The 19,270-nt window shown below is 35.3% G+C and overlaps 1 protein-coding gene across 4 annotated transcripts in view; it reads left to right on the forward strand.

The window, feature by feature from the left end:
* Positions 1–19,270, forward strand: part of LOC124353923 (meiosis regulator and mRNA stability factor 1-like) — a 98,591-nt gene that overhangs the window by 10,204 nt on the left and 69,117 nt on the right. For 3 of the 4 annotated variants that reach the window (XR_006921644.1, XM_046803981.1, XM_046803983.1), the window contains exons 3-8: positions 1,066–1,253; positions 2,225–2,368; positions 2,951–3,111; positions 4,025–4,148; positions 8,161–8,330; positions 9,569–9,681. Coding sequence is in view for 3 of the 4 variants with exons in the window: in XM_046803981.1 (XP_046659937.1) it covers positions 1,066–1,253; positions 2,225–2,368; positions 2,951–3,111; positions 4,025–4,148; positions 8,161–8,330; positions 9,569–9,681 (900 nt within the window). In the remaining variant the exon portion in view is untranslated. Of the gene's footprint in view, positions 1–1,065; positions 1,254–1,495; positions 1,601–2,224; positions 2,369–2,950; positions 3,112–4,024; positions 4,149–8,160; positions 8,331–9,568; positions 9,682–19,270 lie in introns of those variants that run through there. The other variant, XM_046803982.1, reaches the window with a different exon arrangement.

The following is a 19,270-nucleotide window of genomic DNA, read 5'->3' on the forward strand; positions in this document are numbered from 1 at the left end:
TGTGAAACTGCTGTAAATCGCATCGCCGTGAATTGCTGTGATAAGGCTTTTGCAATTCTTGCTCGTGTGCACCGGTCCTAAGGGCCGATTAATAGTAAGAACTCTGATGTAATTGTAAGTGGCAAATTTTATCCCCTTTTATGCCCATTATTTAGCAAGCCATACCATTGGATGCTACTGGTCCTTGCTGCCTGTGTCGTAGCCAAGACATAAATTCAAATCCTATTTTATTTATGCATCCGTCCATTTCTGCACAAATCGTCGACATCGTTAGTGAGATAAGGAAAAGTTTTAAATAGTTTCACCATTTCGCCATGTCTAAGAAACCAAACACTGTATTCAAGCTGAGTTGAGACGCGAGAATCGGTAACAGTCACCAAAGTGCTGAGGCCTAGGCCACTGCACGCACTGCGGCGCTACCTGTCATGTACTGACTTCTATTTCTCCTTCACTTTCAAAATCATAATAATCAATGAATCTGGTGTTTAATTTACTATGTAAGTTAATTTTGTCATATTTGTGAGAAATGATTACTGTTATGTTCTTGTATTTTGAAATTTTAAACTGTCGCAATTTTGAAATTAGTGAAGTGAACTCAACATGAGATTTTTAAAGGAATAGATCTTATTCTGATGAAAATATTTAGCCCACATATGAGTTGATTGGTTTCTAACCTTAGATCTGTGTACTGGTGAAAAATAAAAATAAATGTTAATATATTCACATAATAAATAATTTTAAATTTACCTTACAAATTGTGTAAATGATAAGTGTTAAATTTATCTGCACAAATATTATTTATTTAATAAACCAAAATAAGAAACAGATTTATTTTTAAATAGATTTTGAATCAGTCTTCAAGTTTAAGAATAATAATGCATTTTATTTAGAGCCACCACTAGAGATTCAGCTCAAGCAAGACTTCCTGGTGTTTAGAAGATATCATACTAATAACTAAATCATTGTGCAAATTGAGCTGTTCCTCTGTGTATATGTTCTGTTTTACAATTTATAAAGCAATTTTAAATAATGGTTGGTACGAAATTGACTAATGTTTTCTATCAGTTGTGAGGAAGCTGTACAGCTGTGAGGAGCGTCTGAGGCCATGGCTCAACACCTCGGACTCAGACACTAGCCAGTCGGACAGTAACAATGAAACCTTGGTTAGAACTCACCGCGGTTACTGCAGTGACAGCAGCCCCTGCAAGTATCTGCCTCCCATCGGTGTCTTCTGGGACATCGAGAACTGCCAGGTAGGTTAACATTTGGGGATCTTAGATATACCATCTCTAACACCTCATACTCAGACACTAGCCAGTCAGACAGTAACAATGAAACCTTGGTTAGAACTCACCACGGTTACTGCAGTGACAGCAGCCCCTGCAAGTATCTGCCTCCCATCGGTGTCTTCTGGGACATTGAGAACTGCCAGGTAGGTTAACATTTGGGGATCTTAGATATACCATCTCTAACACCTCATACTCAGACACTAGCCAGTCAGACAGTAACAATGAAACCTTGGTTAGAACTCACCGCGGTTACTGTAGCGATAGCAGCCCTGCCTCCCGTCGGTGCATTCTGGGACATCGAGAACTGCCAGGTATGTTACCACTTTTATATAAATATGATGAGGGCTCAGAAGCTTTAAGTCTATTTATGTTTCATTGATTCCAAATAACAGACTTCTATTCTGAGTATAGAATAGTTTAAAAGCTAATGATTTCATCTTCAGGTCCATTACGGTCTTCTGTTCAAAAAGAAAACACTGTCGGTGTGCTCTTAATTCAAATGTATATGTGTATATTCAAATGTTGAGTAACAACCATAATTTTGTAAAATGTTAATTTCTTTTTTGATTTATATCTAATATTTGTCCTGGATATGGGAAATTCAGCTTGTTTTTAGGTTTAGATCTTAAAATAATTTGTTAAAATTGTTTGTAATTATTAATTTAATAAACTAATTTTTGACTTAGCTAATAATTATTTTTTATATTTGTAGCCAAAGAGATTTTGATTTGACCTGGGATATTTTAATCTGGAAATTGTCTAGTCATTATATAATTTCTTAAGTGGAATTATAGTTTGAACCTTACTATCAGTTTCTATCATTGATTGGGTTAGGTATAATTTTGAAATACATAAACAGCAATAATGGATAGAATGAAGAATTTAAACTGAGTGAATTTCAGCTGTTGTTTGTCCAGCCCAAAAATTTGTTCCAGATACCTCGAGGTCGATCTGCCGTTGCTGTAGCACAAGCAATCAGAGACAAGTTTTTCGATGGCTACCGGGAAGCAGAGTTCCTTGTTGTGTGCGATGTGAAGAAAGAAACGTCACAGGTGATCCAGGAGCTGAACGATGCACAGGTGAGTTGTTATAAGGTGCACTTGTCATTCGATGACATGATACGCTCAGATCCGTGTAAGGTATCCAAATTAGTCACTGTAATACACAGTTCAGTCGATACAGTTCACAGCTAATCATCATATCTTTTCCATGTGGTTGGTAGGATGCATAGTTTTCAGGATGGTACAAAAGTCAGTAAGCGTGGTGCACATCATTGAATATAGTACATAGATTGCTTATTATTGTACAGAGTTAGGTTGGAGAAATAAATAGTTCTCTCATTACAATAATATCTGTTCCATATATAGTAGGATGTTTTACTCAGAATACTGACTTAATTTTCAAGTAATTGAAGGCCAAGTTTGCTAGTAGTTGGTCTACCTGTAGCTATGAGCACTAATGTAGAAACATAAAACATCATCATATTTCATTTCATCATATTTGCAAGAGAGGGTTTTAGAAAGTTTATCTTCTTAAAATGTCGGACCAGTTGTAAATGAATTAAAAGTGATGTCCTTACAATGTTAGAAAATTTTCATTATTATACATTGGTTGAATTACTAGTTATGTTTCATAATATGTAAAAAAATCTTGTGTTACAGGTGAACATGATCCACGTAGGGTCACAGTGTAAAAATGCGGCAGATGAGAAGTTGCGGCAGAGCATCAGAAGGTTTGCCGACATCCATGGCAGTATGGCGGCAATCGTGCTCATCTCTGGGGACATCAACTTTGCCCCTGACCTCTGCGACTTAAGGCACAGGTCAGTTTGTGTGAGGTTAAATATGTTGATAAAAGTTAGGTTATGTACAGAGTACATGAGGATGTTTTAATAACATTTTGTTTTTCCATTTATGAAACAAAATTAAATATAAGAAAAAGAGACTCCTGACAGTAAGTTAGGTATACAAAATACAAATTAATAAAAATTACCTTTAATTGCTTTTCAGAATACGTGCGTGCGCGTGCGCGCTCGCGCACACACACACACACACACACACACACACACACACACACGCACACACACCAGCAGTAATGTGTTTCTTTTGTAGTAACAATATTCTGTCTTCTGTTGCCTCTTCATGGATATTTATTAAAATTATTTGTAATCTCGTTTGATGTATTAGTTTTGTTACCTGTTTTTTTGTCGGTTTTATAGTTTTACGAAAATAGTTCTGATTGATTACATGGCAGATGTATGTATCTTAATTGTGGATTGTATGATAGTAAAATACATTATATGTTTTATAAGATTTTTATGAGTTCTAAAAGATTTAATGGGTTTTACAATGATATGCATGTATAATTCGTACGGTATAGATTGTTTGAATGGATTGGGTACAACTTAATAAAAATTACGAGTTATTCTCCATTACAGGTTTGCCAAATTAATTTGGTTCAGTAGTATTAGGAGTGCATCGCGGAATTGGACTGAGAAAGAATTAAAATAGTGTGTTTGAACTAAATGAGTCAAACCCTATTGATTTTATAGTTAATTTTATAATAACAATTCATTCTTTTATTAACGAATTTTTTAATATACAGACACCCAAAGATTTAACAATTTTATTGTTTTAGTTTATAGTATTTAGTAAAAAATAAGAATATTTCAAGGAACTATTACAAAATATGCCTAAAGTGTATTACTCCTAAAAGGTTACAATTATTTGTTGCAGGAAAAAAATACACGTCATCTTGGTCCACAGCGACAGTTGCTCAGAGTCACTTATATTGTGTGCCAACCAACACTTTCACTTCTCCGCTATTGTTGCTAACTTACCATTCCGTGGCGAAGTGAAGGTACGTTATTGCTTATGTGCATTATTAACCCTACCACATGAATGTTCTATTACAGGTTCCTTTTTTGTATTCATAACACACAGTGCAACCTCGTTTATCTGGATCTTATTTATGTATATCTCTAAGTTATCCAGATCAGTTTTATGGAGCGGAGAGATTTCTATTTTGTAAGATCTCTTTTTTTAATTTTCCAACATAATTTTTTTTTACACGTTTTACATTCAGCATAATACATGTAGTGTTGTGGAGGTCTACGAGAGGTTGATAATTGTAAATGAGAAAGATGTAAATAAATACATATATGTATATATTTTGTATGTATATGTATAAGGGGGGATGGCTGTGGTTTTGGGCTCTGAGGATCATGTTCAGTGCAGTTATGGTCTGTACGTGTACGTTAGTACAATTGCAATAGGCTGATTTTGTAGAAAAGATATATGTAATAGTAAAATTTAAATATCAGAAGTAATATATATATATATATATATATATATATATATATATATATATACACAACATAATTGTATTAATACCATATTTTAGCACATAAATTACCAAATTAAGTTGAACAGGAGGGGACAAAAATGAGGTAAAAAAACTTATGTTAGTGGGTTAAGCTTTGAATCATAGAACATTTTGTTTCACACTGGATGTAAATTTTCTTTTACTATGTGTTTAAAGCCATTAGAAGCTTGGTCAAAATATGACAAATAAAGCTTATTCTATATTATAGAGACAAGTTTTGATTTAGAATTAAAAAAATGTACATTGTTATGATTATTTAGAGAAGTTCCTATTTTATTAAGTTTAAAACTCTTTAATTTAAAAACTATGTTTAAGAAAAAACCAAAATAATGTGCCGAATTTAATTAAAATCAAATTATTTAGTATAGTTTTAGTTGTATTTCCCTCAAAATTAAAGTTTAGTTTTATATTTTTGTAGACATTTTTGTTTAAAGAGTCATTCATTTTTGAAAACATTTAGTGGGTTTCGAATAATGTAAATTTCATATAATTTGCTGATGTCTAATGAGTACATTGTGCATACTATTTAAATCTACACACATACACAGACAGACAGTTATTGCAAAATATTTATGCTTGTGTCAGGACGAGGAATTGGTTTTAAAACATTAAATTTGCAAGTGGAAATTTTGTGGTACTACTACAATGTTATCTGGTATATTGTGGTTAGAGATAAAGTACATCGATGTGTACAGTAATGTGTTTGTATCTGCTGTTTACAAAATGATATTATATCAGTGCTTGACAGTAGGTTGATGGATAGCTGACGATATGTGAATAACACTTTTCAGTTAAATCAAACATTTTAACTTGTAGTGTTTTTAACTGTTCTCTATAAACAGTTCTGTATCTGTGTATTTAAATAATGATTTCACATTACTTCTTTTGCTGAAGATTAATGTAATGTTCAAGTATAATACCTCCTCAAGCAATTTGTTGGAGGAAAGATAATATTATGTGCAGCTGCCATTGTTGAAAATGAAATTGGAAATGCATTATATTTTTGAATGTTTGTTAATTCATACAAGTAGTTGCCATCACAATTCGTTTATGGCATGTTACTGTATTATTTTCAAACATTTTTGAAACTAATTTTGAAATTTTACAAGATATTTACATAGTGCAAGTAATTATAGGGCTGCCATAATTAAGTTTTTTATTGAGTTGAGATGTTTTATATATTGGTTCAGTACGTAATATATACTATGTACATGCTGGGTTTTTTATTTCCACCCGTATTGCTTATATTGTATTGGTTTATGTGGTGTTTTGTCCTCTTATTCATTGTTTTCATGTAGTGATATTCTCTATTAAGACTTAAGTCAATATTGTTTGCATCAAAATATACAGGATCAATATGTAAAAGTGATGTGCGTCCTGAAATGTTATGTTCTAATACTACTTAAGTTTTAAAAATTGTTCCTTATAAATGAAAAATTACTCTTAACTTCTTAGTATTTTCACATCTCTAAATATTTATTCTCAGTTTTCACTTTATGTATTGGAGGGGGTGGCTAGGATGGTTTAGGATGCAACCATAACCGGACACAATGTGAATATATTCACTTTGATTATGCTATTACGTAACCTAAATTAAGTAGTATTATTATGTTTTTCGAACCACCAACTTGTATAACTGCATAAGTACTATGTGCAAGGTTTTGTAAAATATCAAAAATTGTATTTTTAAATGAATAGTTTGATTTTTAGCTTTCAGTAATGCTAACCAACTGGTTCAAACATTTTTGTTTCTCATATGACACACTATTTCCAAAATTTCTGTCACATTTTGTAGAATCTTTGCCTTATCTACCTGTATTGAAATGAGTTAAAGTTGGACCTATAGCATTTCTTATCCAATATAAGTCTTCACAGGAGAATTTGTTGACCGATGGAGACAAGTTGTAGTGAACAATCTCTTCACAATCGTAATACTGTAACTTATGATTATACACAAGCATTGTTTGCTGTGATTATGCAGAGACTTTGAGATCTCAGATCACCTTCACCTTTTTCAAAATAAACCTGCATTCAACTCAAAACTTTATTCCATATAACTGGAACCTTTTATTTACTTCTTCAACTTTATTGTAATTTTAAGTTTTTTTTTGAGTTTGTAACGATAATTGATTTAGACGTGCTGGTTAAAATTTTGCCGACATTTAAAAATACGATTGAAGTACCCAAATGGAAACTACACGCTGTCATGGCAGCAGTCAGTAACATCTCAAGTAAAGAGTGGTTTTCAAATCGGTTTGAGTTTATTTTTATTGTGGTGTTCTGCAGTGGGAACAATATATGAGACTGGATTGGATACTTTATAATTAATTCTCATTATAATTCATGCTATTGATGAGACTATTATTTAGTTAGGGTGTGTATCCAGTCACAGTCAAGTAAATGTTATCATTACTATTGAAATAAAACTAAGTCTAACTTAGTCTCATAATCAAACTAAAGGGAATATTGGAGAATATGCAATTACATCACAAGAGAACACTGTGGCTCTGTTATCAATGGTTTGTTGAGTCTGTATATTTATCACTAGACTGATTTGACTCATCAGTCGCGATGGTTGGACTAATGGATTTCAAGCAAATTTAGTTTATAGATTCACACTATAATAACTTATCAGAATTACATGGATAACCATTGTATTACAGATCAAACCAAAATGGAGGAGCCCATTCTGTTTCTTGGCATGAATATTCCTTTTTATATCTTTGAAAGCTCTAACCAATTTTCATATTCTTCCATAATTCACTTTTTGTCTCTATACTTTACTACTATTTACAAATGTGACATAATTTCAGTTGCTTTAACGCCTTAAGTGGTAAGAAAAAACACATAACAGCAATTATTTAACTGTCAGTGGAATTCTCAACTGACAAAGGCATTTTAAGTACGCATAAATAGATGTAAACACGATCAATTGTTGTCGTGATGGTGTCTGTTGCTTTGTAACAGATTTAGGTACACAGTGCAAAAGCACAGGACATTGACAGCATTGCTACAGCGACGGAATTTCAAAATGAGACTTAGTTAAAAAACTCATGTTTTTGAGTATGAAGGAATCTAAATGACAGGTTACCCTGATACTTAGCTATTTTTATGTTGTGTAAACTACTCATGGCAGGAACTCCAGAGAGTGTTAACACACATGTTCACAACAATCTTCTGTAGTCTCAAGCAAATACTCGAGTGCTATAGAAATTCCTTACTATGTTTTTGTAATGTATCATGAATTGAAGTTGTCATTGAACGTTATCCCCCAAACTTTTATCACCCCAGAAAGTAGGTTGTAGTTTTCTATTTCTATCAATTGTTAAAATAACTGGCAGGCCTATTGATAACATTTTATTGATCTTGTAAAGAACAAAGAACAATTGCATTAAGTTCTCATAAGATACCACATGAAATAAGAAGCTAAATTTACTACCAGAATGGACAGAAATCTCATGAGAATTGTTTTGGATGAATGTTGCAGTCTGTATACCAGCCAGCAGAGTTGAGAGTGAGTGCGTTACCGCTAGCCTACGATCCGGCTAAGGTTCGCTTGAAGCTCAAGCGATTAACTGAGAATTGTGGAGGGAAAGTTAGTGAAGTTGTTGGGGACAATGCTATGGTTCGTTTCACCTCCATTGAAGCTGCAATGAGGTAAGTTTCAAGGAAACCTTGAAGTCTAGTGATTGTAATACATTGCAATTCCTAGATAGATTGCAGATAATATTGCAAATATAAGAATGATAGATTTAGTATAAATATTCCTAATAAGAAGTTTTGTATTATTTATATATATATATATATATATATATATATATATATATATATATATAAATTTATAATCCATTAGTATTAACATATAGTCGTACTTTTAATAATTCGTTAGCATTGAAACACATAAGATTTGTTAGAGTATGAAGATACATAAAATATCTTAACTTTCTAAAGGAATTTTAAAAGCTTTTCAGTTGATATTATTCAATATTTTGTAATCAAACTATTTGAAATTATTGGAATTGGAATAAAGTGAAAAGATCCAAAGTGCTGAGAATTGTTGATACTGCAAAGTAATTCAAAATTGAGAGATTAAATCAATTTGATAATATAATACATATTGTACAGTTTTCTTTATCATGAATTTTCTAGATTATGTGGTATATAAATCAGGAGTTTGCGTTGAATTGTACTTTCATGAAGAATGTTACAAAACAATGATTCAGGTAAATAAATAAGATCTAACATTTTGTCCAAACAACATGTATCACATTTCATTGTGTAAAAGTATGAGAAAACCAATGCTACATTCTGTACCTGCCCTGAAACATTCTGGCATAGTTCTATCTATCATGTGGAAAACAATACTAACAGTTTATCGTACTATCACTAGTATAAACAAATTCAACATTTTCCAATATATAATTTTTATTCTGTGCAAGGCCTTTCTGAATCAAAGATTCCATCATCAGGCACTTCACAAATTATTTGTGAAGTGCCTGATGATGGAATCTTTGATTCAGAAAGGCCTTGCACAGAATAAAAATTATATATTGGAAAATGTTGAATTTGTTTATACTAGTGATAGTACGATAAACCCTTTTTTCCAATGCTCCAAGATTCTACAATACTAACAGTAATTATAAAGTTAATAAAATCTCACAGATAAACAATTATTTGACATTTAAATTTAGTTATTTAAAATGAGGATGTCAACTTGAAGACTCAAAAGTGATTTACAAATCAAAGCCAATAGATTAACACACGAGTGACTGCTAATATGCTTTGTCGCACAGTCAACAGTTTAATGGGTTGGATTAGGTTTTGTCAGATTAAGATTGAGTTAGGTCATGTTAATGTTGAATGTTACGGTTGTAAAAAACTTGTAATGTTTTCAGAGCACACAAGAGAATGGAAGGTGAGAAGATATTTGGGTCACAAATAGTGATCGGACAACCAACCGTTGTTAAAAACCAAAAATTGAAAGAGTCGCCTATTAAAGGTTATCACAGTGAGTATTCAGCACAAGTTTCTCTTACTTTATTGTCAATTTAAAGTCTTGTGGCAGTGTCACTTTGGACAACACAATGGAATGAAATAAATAAAAACATTATGATTCTGAACATTTGTCATCGTTATATGTTACAAAAGGTAAAACACAAGGATGTCTATGAAGTTTAGCCACCCCAAATGCTCCAACTTCTTAAAATTGGTTGGAATCGTTAGTTTAGTCTTTTTTAACGTTAGTTTCGAGTTCCTTCTGTTAGTGTTTGATATTGAGTATGTCAACTTCACTGTACCATGCAATTTCGAGAAACATTAGATGGCAGTTGATAGCTTTTTATTAGTTTATGTTAGTTTAGGTTGTTTTCTGTTTAAAAAGTATTTTAATATCTTAATTTCCCAGGTGGGTTGACTTCATTGCAGCCCAACCCTAAGGTCATTTTTAGGCCAGCAGCATGTCAGTCATTAATTTTCCATTAGTTTATGTTATTTTTATTAATCTTAACATTATTTTATGCTGTGTTTCCTTTAGATCAATATCAATCAAACTATCTGATTGTATGTATATAAAAATAACATAACAGTGAACCTTGATTTTAAGATTTTTTTATAATTTACTTCAATATGTTACAAAAAAAGATGGAGATCGTAGTCCTTAGTTTCTAAAGTATGTATTTCAGGGAAACAACATGAACATGAAAAAAAAAAAAAGAACATCAGAAATTCATCTGAAAAACTCTAAAATTACAAAAATTATAACCATTAATTGCTAAAAACACAATATAATTAAATACAATGACACTGATAAGAAATAGGATGAGCAATTCTATAATTACATCCTAATATTGCGTAGTAGTTATTAATTTAATTAGTATTATTAATTTAGTAGTTAGTTATTTAGTATTGCATGATCAATCCCAAATAATAATGAATACATTCTCAGTCTAGAACTACATGAAAAAATAAAAAAAATGTAAACTAATAGAGTTTGAATAACAAGGAAATAATCTTTAAATAAATAGTAGTTTAACACTTTGCACTCCGACGTCCGAAATATCGGACATCGTTGTTTTGGCCAAAACCTCGGACGTCCGACATTTCGGACGTTTGCTGTTTAGGCCAAAACCTCGGACGTCCGAAATGTCGGACGTTTGGTAAATCCTTTATACTGGCTTTATAAATTATCCAAATGCGGTAAATTTGCGATATACGCAAGCTGGATAGTTGTTGGATGTAAAAACGTAGTAAACAAAGATACTCTATGGCGGTGATTTTGCAGTTTTACATTGTGTTGTAGAGGTTTGTCAACTTCACCTTTTTTTGTCAGCTGATTTGATCCCAACTTCAACAGCTGATCTCTTCATTGTTGTGTTTAGTCTGATGTTATTTCAGTCAATAAGGTTATGTTGACGATCTGAGTGATATTTTTGTCAGTAACATATCAGATTCGGAATCATCTGACGATGGCAAAAGTGAAAGTGAAAGTGAGGGAGGTATTACGGTACTTTGGCATTATACCGACCACACCCAGACATGAATCGTTATTTATTTTGCTTCTACTGATTACTAGATTAGCGTAGAACAATATTTCGTCAATATAAAAAAGGAATTGCCTTATCGCAAACCCCTCCCCATCCTCAGACAGAGGTCAAAGTCGAGCGGTCTAGTAGATAACATGTATGCAGAGGCTCGCCGCCCGTTCAGCTGGTGCGTCGCTTTGTTGTACTTCCGTGTTTTACCCCTACATTTCTCCAAACACAAAAATTCAACAAAAACAAACATTACCAAACAAAAACTAAACTCTTTATTGAAAAAAACACACAAAACTTGTTTTCATTCTTGATCACACTCCCGCCACCCAAAATGGGAGTGCCCCGGCCTCTTGGTGCTGCCGAAGCCCGCGCTGATAGTCAACGAAATAAAAACATCCCTCGAGATAGTACCTATCAGTAAAATATTAAATTCCAGAGGGGCTGATCAGAAATATAAATTGAATTGTAATGGAAAGGCAATTATGTACCGTGCAAAAAACTTAAATAATCACGTGATGCATCGCGGCCTGCCGTAATCGGGATTCTCGAGAAAGATAAGATAACAGCGACAACAATACCGATCACAATACCTGGAAATGCTTGTTGATTGATGGAATGTTAGTTTTGTTACTCAACTACATCGTTTTATAACGTTCTAAGTTCATTGAAAAAGGTTTAAGCGTTGGGGGCATATAACGGAATCTGACCCCATTGATAATCGTTGTAATTTTGTAATTAAAGAGTTGTTTTTTCGTTCTATCATGTTTGTTTCTATAAATTTATATTTTTGTGTTCTTCATACTAGTGTGGTCGATATAATCCCAAAGTACCGGTATTACGGCCATAAAAAGGTATAAAAAAGTAAATATTCAATCATTCAATGACAAATAACTCACTATTTGGGGAAATTGTGAGAAATTACAAAACTGCCTACAACATTTTTGTTTATAGAGGTAAGTTTATGAAATTTTGTGTGCATGTTTACAATTATGTAAGGAACCTTGAAATAATAATAGTTTATATAATTTTTTCAGTTATAACAGCTAAAAGTTAACTTTTGTAAAAAATTTTTTTTATAAGTGATAAAAGGTATTAAAAATAAGGTAATTACAAATATATAAATATATATATATATATATATATAATTTCAATAAACATTGAATCGCAAAAAGTACTTGCTCCGCCGGGAGTCGAACCCGGATCTCTCACTTGCCGGGTGAATGTGCTACCATTTACACCACAGAGCGCTTACTTTTTCCGATTCAATTATTTTGTATTTGGCCATATCTGTCACATATGCGTTTAAATAAGCAAACTAACATATGATCGGAAAACCAAATACCTGTCAAACGACTTTTATTTACATTAAATTGTATAAATGGCAATTGCCTTATTTAATTTCAATAAACATTGAATCGCAAAAAGTACTTGCTCCGCCGGGAGTCGAACCCGGATCTCTCACTTGCCGGGTGAATGTGCTACCATTACACCACAGAGCGCTTACTTTTTCCGATTCAATTATTTTGTATTTGGCCATATCTGTCACATATGCGTTTAAATAAGCAAACTAACATATGATCGGAAAACCAAATACCTGTCAAACGACTTTTATTTACATTAAATTGTATAAATGGCAATTGCCTTATTTAATTTCAATAAACATTGAATCGCAAAAAAGTACTTGCTCCGCCGGAGGAGTCGAACCCGGATCTCTCACTTGCCGGGTGAATGTGCTACCATTACACCACAGAGCGCTTACTTTTTTCCGATTCAATTATTTTGTATTTGGCCATATCTGTCACATATGCGTTTATATATATATATTTACAATATAGAATTTTATGAGAAATAAAAAAAAACCAAAATTATAACTCTACTAAAATAAAAAAGTTACAACTTTTTAACAAAACCTTTACAAAATTGATAAAAAGGGCTCATAGGTTTTCGCCAGTACTTGTTCAATAGAGGCCTGAGTTTTTAGTAGTGACCAAAAATTTTACTCTCGAGTGCAAAGGGTTAACTAATCTAAAAACTGCATAAATGATCAATTAATTAATTTTTATTATGTGCATATATTGCAGGTACTTGGATTTCTGTAATTCTTTATAATGTACCAGAATCATGAGTAATGTATTGTAGAAACTACTCGGACTTGTCTACATTTCTCAAAAACCACATATATGTACCGGTAGGTCCATCAAAATAGACCACCATTGTATGAGTTGGGCAATTCTCACAGACCAACTCAAAGTAGTGAGGTCATTACCGTAAGATCAAGAGTACAGCATTGTCCAAATCAATAAAATTTATATATCATTTTATAGCCTCAGGTAAACATAACTTGATACCACATCCTTTGTTTTACGTTGTATACATTTTGGCTAGTGACACATATATGTGCCAGTCAGTCTGTAGCATAAAAATAATCATAGGCTAAATGTTCTCACATGAACCACCTCAAATAATATTATCATTTTCTAGTTGCAAAGCAAGTAAAAATTGCCATAGCTGTATTAGGACACATTGGGAAAATAATAATCATGAGTGTTGTCATGGTAATTATATGTATTGTAAAAACTAAAACAATATCATTGGATATAAGAGAATATGTTATCAAAAAAACTCACACAATAGTCTTTTGTATAAACTTCATTTAGGTAGTGAGCTAAATTTGCATCTTTGACTTGAAAAAGTTAGGAACTAAAAATGTCTTTGGTAAAACACATTTTGGCCTAGTTTTTCACTTGTGCTATTCATTGAAACACTCTGGCATGCAGAGTCCGAATTTCTTGTCCTTTCCATCTGTGCAGCTGGAACATGTGAAGAAGTTTTCCACTTCTTCTGTTTAATTTTACAAACATGACAATTGCAACATGCCTTTTACTGGTTCCAATTGGATATAATTCTTTATAATTATATCTCTGTAGAGCAAGTAGGAAGATAACTTTCGAGGAAGCACTGAAACTCTGTTGAACAAGTATGTACTGTTTCATATGGAAACGTCTATTAGGTGGAAAAATATTTACATATGCCATACTTTTGGAGAAGAACTAGTGGGTTTGCGACAACAAGTAACCCGTGAAGGAGGTGTTTGTGTAGAAATAATGTACAGCAATAGCAGATTGAGCTGAGGGCGTAGCAGCAGGAGAATAATTTAGTGTCTGGAATAGGCAGCGGATCAGTGGCATCGTGTCCTGCGGATCAGTATCTGTCATGGCAGTGTCGAGCGTTCTCTGTATAAGCAATACAAACATTAAACTTTTAAGTTGTCGCTCCAATGCTCACTGCCCAGCACTCATATCACGAGTAAGGCCTCGGTAGGTCTATAAACTATTGCACCTCAGAAACACGTTCCGATTGGTTGTCAGATTAATACTAAAACAAAGAAAGTGATGTTATGTTTTGATATTATGGTCACATCCAAACTTAGACTGAACTAGCTGTGTTTACACTAGCACAAAGAGGCAGGTTTTGTATCCGAGAGTAATACTCGCTTGTCTAAACGAGTGCAAGAGTTCTCGCAACTGATGCCGCAACTAGTGTCGGACAGTTTGCAAGAACTGGAGAGCAGTGTCGCAGTGAAAATTTCAATTATAAACATTGGTGAGACATCATTGCTTGTGTGTGAACAGAATTCATATTGACTCTCGCAGCAACCAGCGATACACCTGCAGCAAACACTTGTGACAGTTCTTGCAAGTAAAATTTTTTATCTTCTTAAAATTATGCAACAGTAGTTGCACAGATTCTCTTGCAGCTTCACTTGTCAGTCGAAACGCAGCTTAATATTGTCGCCAGTCTGCAGATGGCCGAATCTAACATGCATGTCAGTGTTTGTCGTCACACCAGCATTGGCTGTTAGAAATCCCATCAGTTCTCCGATCAACTATTCATCTGAATGACATCCCCGCACATGTGATGATTGGTAGGACAGTATTCAAACTGTTCAAATCAAATAGCCCAACGTTTATGAAGAGCATTACGTCATGTTGGTCCGTAGTCCATGAACTTGAACCACATCTTTTCTTGTATTTATTTACTTTTTTTATTTATTATCTTTCTGATGGATTCCTCATATACTGGCTCGCAGTGGTATATGTTTGTAACCATGATACGTTTGTGGGTCTGTAACCAGGGCTGCCAATATCGATGATAATCTGGAGAAACGTGAATAATTATACAAGATTTTGGGCTCTGGGAAACATGCGTGGATTTTTATGAGGCCCCTGGAAATTTTACTAGGAATGGATTGATTCTGATACTTGATACCGTGGCTCTTTTCACTCGATTCCAATAATAACAGAAATGCTTAAAATACGCTTAAAAAATTAAAATTTCTCAATATTACATCTAGTGATGTGTGGAAACTGAATCTTGATTCCAAATCAGTCTATTTACAGAAGACAGCTGATCGGCAGTACGCAAATTGCCATTTCTATTATTTAAAGGGAGAAGGTAAAGAATATGACTTGTAGTTTTGAGCCGGTTCAATACCTATATCTCCCCGGCTCATGTGTGTTTTATATAGTGTATGTGTGTGTGGTTTATTGGCTGCAGAGGCCACTGACCATTTGAAGGCGTTTGGCCTTTCCGGTAGAGTGGCAAAGACTCCGAGCCGTGGTGTACAAGTTAGGAGTAGCTCCAAGTTAAAATTTAGTTTAATTAAGTGTTTGTTAGTTTTGCGGAGCTGTTCTCCTTCTGACATGTGCGGCTAAGTTTACGGCCCCTCACTGATGAAGTCCAAGAGATGAATTGTTTCCTCCTGTCATCTCTCCAATCATGCGTGGTCGCAGAGAACCTTCGCTTTTGCGCTCTGCTGAAGGAGGGCCACCCATGATGGACATTTCTTCTAGTCAGCACCCTGCTTCTAGTCTTCTGTGATACCCTGCTTATATTCTTTATTTTATTTGTTATTGTTATTGTTGCCATTTATATAGTTTATATTTTGTTATTTAATTTTAAGTTAGTTTTAGATATATTTAGTTATTTCTTGGATTTCATTAGGAGCCCGCCCTTAGCCGAAGGATACTGGGTGAAATTGGCATTTCTTGTTTCAAATTATGGCGTTTCTAATTTTTGTATGCAGGTGCACCTGACAAGGATTGTTTGAGGTATATACTACTGCAGGCACTTTTTATTTTTTTTTATTTTTTTTTATTTTTTTTTATTTATAGTATATATACTTATATATTTATATTGACTAGATAGGCCTATATTGTGTCTTAGTAAAATGAACTTGAGTATGCTGACCACGGTGTTCTTTTTTTTACCTTAGTTTAGTTTTTGTTTTGATCCGGCATCCCGTTCGCCACCATGGGGCGCGCGCTTCCCTGATGGTTTTGCTGTGGGTTGTGCGAGCGGCGATGTATGGTTTCAATGGTAGCAGAGCGTGGTTAGCTGCTCTCTCAGCTGTCTCTCAGTTCTGGTTTTGTTTGTTGGTGTAGGTTAGTGTTAGGTAGGGGGAGGTTAGAGTACACAACTTTTTTTCATTAGGAGCTCGCCCTAGCACAGGATACCGGGTGGAATTGGTTTAGTGTCTTGCTTCCTGCAGACTTACCCTTTGCAGGGAGCAAAGGGACTCTAAATTGCTTAAACCCGCTAAATTTATCTAACTGTACTCTACTTCTCCCCTATCAATGTGTTGTTTTGTTATATTTATTGCTTCTGTGTTTGTAGGTTGTGGTTAGTGTATATTTGCAGGGTATCCTTCTATTAGGTAGCAGGTATTAAGTTCTTCACTTGGACCTCGTCAGTGTAAGCCTTTTGTGAGTTGAGTCCACTTAGGTTACTAAGTAATTGTTGCGTACGCTTTGTTGTTTATTGTTGTATTTATTTGTCTTAATTGTTTGGTATGGCGTTTTCCCTGGTGCCTGAACATCTACTACGCAAGCCCGAGTTTGGTTTTTGAGGTCCTGGCGAGAGGACAGAAGCCCGAGGGAGATGTGAGGGCATTAAGGGCTCAATTACGGGCTTGTATAGCGTTGGACCGCAGCTGGAATGCAGAGTTCCAAATTAACACAGAATTTGAGTTTTGTAAAACCCGAATGGAGGAATTAGAAGACGATATTAATTTTGAGTCACTTCCCAATGTCCGGGGTCAGCAAAGGCTAGATTGGCATCTCAGCTTTTACATTGGCGTGACAGAATAGTTTTACTTATGTCAGCTCCTAGTTTAGACTCTGATATTAAAAGTTGGGCTTTTTCGGCCAGTAACAAATTAAAACAAGCCTTAGATGGTTTGAGTGAGGTGCGCTCGGGTGAAAGAGAAGGGGGTACTATTTACCGCTGTCACTCCAACGGAGGTTCCCACTACCATTACTTTTGCTAACCATCCTCCGGCTCTTTCTTTTCGAGCCTCCCAGAGTTACTATGTCTCCGATGGGTAGTGGCCCTCCTGAAGCGGCTGGTGAGGCATCATCTATAGTTGTGCCTTCCTTTTCTAGCTTTGGCAAACTGCCCCATCCTTTGGGGAGTGTTTTACAACACTTCCCCAGAGTTGATGGGCTTGACACTAATTTACTTATCCATTTCCTTCTGGAAGTTTTTAAGCTAAGAGAATTTCCTGGTATGACAGATGCCATGCTTATGCAGATTTTAGCGCAGTTTTCCTTAAGGCCGCTTTTTGATCGCCTTCTAGAACTGCCTTAAGAGAGGTGCCACCTTTGACCAGTTCCACGCCGAGTTCTTGGATCGGAGTTCTTTGTACCTGCTCGGGTTAGGGAGCGCTTGCGGGTGGAACGCGTTTATCGTCCTCAGGCACCAGACGAGACGTTGAGCCATTTTTGTCGGGGAGATACGGGATGTAGCCCGGGTGTTGCGCTTGAGCTTGAGCGAAACGGAGTTGGTGAGCCTTATTTTGGAGGGCATTAAAAACCTGAAGAACGCTCCCGTTTGATTTTTTGTAGCCGTCCCGCATCTTTTGCGGATTTGGACCGCCTCTCCATCATCTCTAAGGGGTTCAGGATGCGGATGATCAAAGGGAGGCCATGTCGAGGCATCTTCCTCACTTGCCTCCGGGGCCGGTCCATGCTCCGGTGCAGTCTGAGCCAGCAGCTGCTCCTTCCTGTAGGCAGCCTCCTACCTGTTATGGCTGCAAGCAAGTGGGACATATTAGACAGTTTTGTCCACTTAATAAAAAAAAATTAGTAAGCTTGCGGACGAGTTAAGCCCGACTCGTGCCGTAAAGGTAATTTTGAGGGCAAATATGTACCTGATTTTGATGGTAAAAGGGGTAGCTGGTTTAATGCAGAACAGAAAGAAAACAAAACAGAAAGAAATAGACTTGGGGACAGTTATCATCGTTGGCCGAGAGAGGGGAGGTTGCTGCTCTGGCTGCGCAGGGAGTAAGGGCTGCCCGCTCAACCTGCCCACAACTGGATGTACTTGTGGGAATGTGGTGCAGAAGGCCCTGGTTGATTCTGGGTCAGCACGCAGCCTGATTTCTTTGTCGTTTTTTTGAAGATCTAAAATCCTCTGGGCTAATACGGCAGGTTTGAGCCTAGTTCACTTATCTGCTGGACTGCTTCACGCACACCTTTACCTATTATCTGTAGTGCCCAGATTCACATCAAAATTAATTATTTCTCTTGGGATTGGAGCTTTTTGGTGGCTAAGGACCTGACTTTTCCTTTCATCTTGGGAGCAGATTTTATCGGAAAAACTGGCATGATTTTGGATTTGGCCTCCAGTCATGTTTTCTTTGCTTTCGCCAGGCGGGGTGCTCGTTCCCTTTTCAGATGTCGAGTCTCGTGGGACTGCTGCCTTAGAGATGGAAGATAAGAGCTTGACTCCTCCTGACCAACTAGGACATCTTACGCCGAAAGAGGCTGAGGACATAAAGGCAGATTTGTTCCAGTTTTCCTGAAGTCCTAACTGACAAACTGGGGCACGACCAATCTCTTGGAATACGAGATTCGTCTTACAGACACCCGTCCTGTACGTTCCCATCCATATAAGCTTGCTCCGCCCAAGATGGAAATTCTGAGAAATATGATTGATGATTTACTTAAGAGTGGGGTAATCGAGCCGTCTTGCTCAAATTTTTCCAGTCCAGCGTTTCTAGTG

Source organism: Homalodisca vitripennis, chromosome 2 (genome assembly GCF_021130785.1).
Source record: "Homalodisca vitripennis isolate AUS2020 chromosome 2, UT_GWSS_2.1, whole genome shotgun sequence".
In the NCBI taxonomy this organism is placed as follows: Eukaryota; Metazoa; Arthropoda; class Insecta; order Hemiptera; family Cicadellidae; genus Homalodisca; species Homalodisca vitripennis.